The sequence below is a fragment of the Pteropus alecto genome, unplaced genomic scaffold, assembly GCF_000325575.1.
Source record: "Pteropus alecto unplaced genomic scaffold, ASM32557v1 scaffold78, whole genome shotgun sequence".
Taxonomy (NCBI): domain Eukaryota; kingdom Metazoa; phylum Chordata; class Mammalia; order Chiroptera; family Pteropodidae; genus Pteropus; species Pteropus alecto.
The window spans coordinates 11,182,386-11,187,322 of NW_006443124.1; the positions used below are offsets into that span (position 1 = coordinate 11,182,386).

At 43.6% G+C, this 4,937-nt stretch overlaps 1 protein-coding gene across 2 annotated transcripts in view; it reads right to left on the minus strand.

Moving 5' to 3' along the window:
* Window positions 1-4,937, minus strand: part of RAD50 (RAD50 double strand break repair protein) — an 85,957-nt gene that overhangs the window by 63,488 nt on the left and 17,532 nt on the right. For both annotated transcript variants that reach the window (XM_006923150.3, XM_025040570.1), the window contains exon 3: window positions 750-901. In XM_006923150.3, coding sequence (XP_006923212.1) covers window positions 750-901 — 152 coding nt within the window. The remainder of the gene's footprint in view (window positions 1-749; window positions 902-4,937) is intronic.

Consider the following 4,937-nt stretch of genomic DNA (forward strand, 5'->3'; position numbering starts at 1 on the left):
GAAAGATGGAGACAGTAACTGAAGTTAAATGAAATCCAAGGGTATGGGAGTGACCGGAGTGTGTTTAAAAACCAATGAAAAGAAGTCACTTGAGAAGCCAGTGTCTCTAGCACATAGCAGCTGCTAAACATTATTAGTTAAATATAGAAATTATTTAATTAGTTTAACAAATACATAAATAAACAAAATGTAAGGGTAAGGTGATAGTTAAGTAATTTGCTCAACAAAGATAAAGCTTTGAACTCAGGGTGGCCTAATTCCAAAATCCATACTCATTACAAGATGACACCTGCTCTAAGCAGAATGTTAACAGTTGAAAGGGACAAATTATTACTCTTTCCTATTTGTCTACTTGTCATCTTACCTATCCCTAACACTAGCATTTTTCATTCATTCAATCTATATTTGAGTGATTATGTACCTTCAATTCAGCAACTCTTCATAAATTATGAAAAGGAATGGAGTATTACCACTAAATCTTTAATAAGATCATTCTATTTACCTGATAAATAATAATCAAATAAAAAATTAAATGGTGATAGTGGGTGAGGCTGCGCATGTGTAGGGATAGGGAATATGCTGGAACTCTACTTTCTGCTCAATTTTTCTGAGAAGCTAAAATTGCTCTAAAAAATAAAATCTGTTAAAAAAATTATTATACTCCCTGAAATAAAATTAAAATTGTAGAAAAAAACATAAATTAAAAGACAGAAAATGAACAGATATTCAAATATAAAACAAATACCTACTTTGTTCTAGTAATGACTCCTTCCAGGGTTTTAAACTCTGTCTTTTTGCTTTTCTGAGTACACACCATAGATCTCTGCACAGCTACAAGTTCTCCATTGACATCACGAAACTGTAGACGAATCTGGGCTCTAACATCTGTTTCTTGAGCAATCTTTGAAGGTAAAATAGAAAAAAATTATGCTACCTTAGCAAGCATCAAAACATTAGTTCTGAAAGGATATAAGCAATCTTACCAAAAATGAGGACAAAAAAATTAATTTTACTATTTAACTGATTTACTAAAATTGTATTATACATTTCCATTATTCAGCATCGTTAAGATATCAGATATGTGATTTTTCAAATAAATGAATTTTATCTTTTTAAGTACTAAGAGTCTTTTAAAATATTTTTTAAACAATCACAAAGTTACAGAAAAGTAGAAATACAGTATACATAACTTTTTCCCCTGAACCACTTGAGAGTACATTGCTGATCTGCTGTCCCATTACCAATGATTCTTACAAAACAAAGACATTTCCAACCATAAAAATCAGGAAATTGATACTGATATATTAATACCATATAATTCTCAGATCCCATTAAAGTATTACCAATTATTTCAATACATATTTAGCAACAACAAAATCCAGCTCAGAATTACACACTGTATCACACAGTTCTGAACTATACATTGTTGCCATGTCCCTTTAGTTTATCTCAGTCGGGTATGCTTCCTCAGATTTTCCTTGACTTTCATGACTGATAATTTTGAAAAAAACAGAATGTCTCCTAAAATTTGGGTTTGTCTATTATTTCTTTATGACTATAAGTAGATGATGCATTGTGGCAGCCTGACCCTGCCTTGCCATTTCCTGCTCAAACGAGTTCATTCCTGATTGCCCCCACTTCAAGGACTCTCCGGTTAACATCAGTTTCTCATAGCTTGCCAACCAATTAATGTTCTTCCTTATATCTGTAGCTGTGTAGGACTGATAAGACTGTATAAAACTGCCTGTTATGTTGCAATTGGGGCTCAACCTTTGGAAAAGAATCCGCTGAGCCGGTGCCGGCATCAATAAATGCTGCTTCCTGCTTATAGCCTCAGTGTCCTGTTCGAGAATCCCGCAACATTTCTAGGGGCTCATCCAGGATCTGGAGGTGGCAGTTTTTCGCCTCCCTTATCTTCGGGTCCGGCCCCCAGGATGCGGGGAGACACGGATTCTGCTTGCCCGTAAAGGGAGTTACGTCTCTTCCAGTGACCTTGGGCGGTCACCCCAGAAGCACAACGGAACCCGGAGAGGCACAGGAACAAGCTCAGGAGAACCACCCAACTGAGTGGTAAGGACCTGGGTCCCAAGAACAGCCTGTCTGCTAGAGGACAGAAGGGGACTCTGATTAACTCCCGAGGTCACCCGAGTAACTCTACATTTGTTAGAGGAAACTGTGACCTCTCAGGTACATAAGGCAGAGGGTAGAGTGTGTTTGGTGTGTGACTGAGTGTGACTGAGACATGGCCTTGCTATGAAGCGCGAGTTGAGTCCCTATCCACGGTTCCGTGGAGAATCTCATGTGGCTTAGGGTGGTGTCACTAGATCTCTGTGAGCAGTCTACTCCAGTATTCCGAGTCAGGGGTTTATACCAACACACCAATTGCTAAGAAGTGCCTGAAAGATCCCCACAAGGGGAGTGGCCAAAGACGGGTGAAGAGTATCTCTGAGTGCATGTGTGGTATCAACCACGGGTGGAAAGATGGGTGAACAACAGAGTAAACAGATGCCTTTAGGTTATACTATTGCTTAAGAATTTCAAAAAGGGTTATTCAGGAAATTATGGAGTTAAACTCACCCCCCAAAAACTCCGCACCCTTTGTGAGATTGACTGGCCCTCTTTTGGCATTGGGTGGCCAGCAGAGGGAGCACTCGATAGGGAAGTCATTGCAAAGGTCTCTCGTCTTTACTAGTCAACCTGGCCACCCAGATCAATTCCCTTATATTGATTCTTGGGAGGCAACAGTTTGTACTTGACCCCCTTGGTTGAGAGTCTGCCTAGAGGAGAACTGTAGGGTCCTCCTAGCCCGATCCCTGGCACCCTTCCAAGATCGTGTGAAAGAAAAGCTTGTGTTGCTAGCACTAGGCCAGACTGGGCTCATTCTGCCAGGTCCCCAGGAGCCTATGGTCCAAACGATAGTCAGGGGCTGACTAATGACTTTATGGTTGACACCAGAGCTGAACATTCAGTTGTAACTTGGCCTGTGGGCCCCGTTTCTCAAAGAGAAGCTACCATTATGGGAGCAAACCGGGGACGAGTCTATTGCCCCTTCCTGAAGCCCTGCCAGTACAATCTAGGAGGATAAGAAGTTGTTCATGAACTCCTATATCTGCCCGACTGCCCCATGGCACTGATGGGACAAAATCTTTTAGGAAAACTATAGGCTCAAATTACCTTTGACACACGTGGCCAAGCAGCCCTAACCTTGGGGAGGTCAGAAGCAAGGATCATGTCGCTCACGGTTCCCTAAGAAGAGTGGCGCCTCTATAGTCTCACTGAAGAGTCCAGAGACCCAAGTTCCCCTTCAAGGTGCTCAGAGTGTGAGCTGAAGACAACCTTCCAGGACTGGCACGACACATTCCTCCAGTGGTGGTAGAGTTAAAATCAGGAGCTGAGCCGCCCCGCCAAAAACAGTATTTCATCCTCCATAAGGCACAATTGGGGATCCAAAAACATTTAGAGATACTTCTGAAGTATGGAATTCTCTGTCCCTGCCAATCATCCCAGAAAATGCCTCTCCTGCCGGTCAGAAGCCAGGGACCAATGAATACTGGCCGGTCCAAGATTTATGTGCAGTCATCTAGGTGACTGTCATCCTGCACCCTGTTGTCCCCAACCTATACACCTTCCTACATCTCATCCCCACTGAGGCAACTTATTTCACCTGTCTGGACCTCAAGGACGCCTTCTTCTGCATTCGCCTGGCTCCTCAGATTCAACCAATCTTTGCCTTCCAATGGGAAAGCCCTAAAAGCGGAGAAAAGGGCCAGTTGACATGGACGTGACTGCCTCAGGGTTCGAACACTCCATGACCATATTTGAGACTGCTCTAGCCTCGGATTTAAAGGACTTCCCGGCAAACCAACACAGCTGTACAGTACTACAGTATGTAGATGACTTCCTCCTAGCAGGAAAGACCTATGAGGAATGCATGGAAGGAACACATCTACTCCTCAATCTCTTCTGGGAAGCAGGTTACAAAGTCTCTAAAAGGAAGGCTCAAATCTGCAAAGAAAGAATCAAATACCTCGGCTTCCACCTGCTGCAGGGGCAACGCCAACTCAGCCCAAAAAGGAAACAAACGGTCTGCTGGATCTCTGTCCCTACCACTCGACAAGTCTGCGAATTCCTTGAAGCAGCTGGCTTCTGCAAAATCTGGATACCTAATTTCTCCATCCTGGCCAAACCCCTCTATGAAGCCACAAAGAGGGAGAATGGGAGCCTCTTCAACAGAAGGCCTTTAAAGAAATCAAGTGGGCACTCACTAATACCACCAGACTAGGACTCCCAGACTTAACCAAATCTTTCTTTCTGTATGTACACAAGCGCACGGGTGTCACAGTAGGGGTCTTAACCCAACTGCTATGATCTTGGCACCGTCCCATGGCTTATCTAACCAAATAGCTTGACTCTGTTGCCTAGGACTGGCCACTCCACTTGCGAGCACTCGCAGCCATGGCTTTCCTTGTGTCAGAGGCTGACAAACTGACTATGGGGAAAGAACTGACAGTTCGAGTACCACATTCAGTAATAACATTACTGGAGTACAAAGGACAATATTGGCTAACCAATGCCCAGATGGTCAGATACCAAGGAATGCTGTGAGAGAACCCATGTATCCGCCTAGAGGTAATACGAACCTTGAACCCAGTCACCTTGCTACCCACTGGGCCTGGCCAGTCAGACCACAATTGCATTGAAGTCATAGATGAAGTGTTTTCCAGTCGACCCAACTTGACAGGGCAGCCCCTCAAGGACCTTGATGCAAAATATTACAACACTGATGGTAGCAGCTTTGTGAGGGGAGGAGAATGCCTTTCAGGATATGCTGTGGTGACCCTACATTCCGCCATAGAGGCAAAGCCTCTGCCTAGGGGAACCTCAGCACAGAAGGCAGAGCTTATCACCTTGATTCGCGCCCTTCAGCTGGCAGCAGG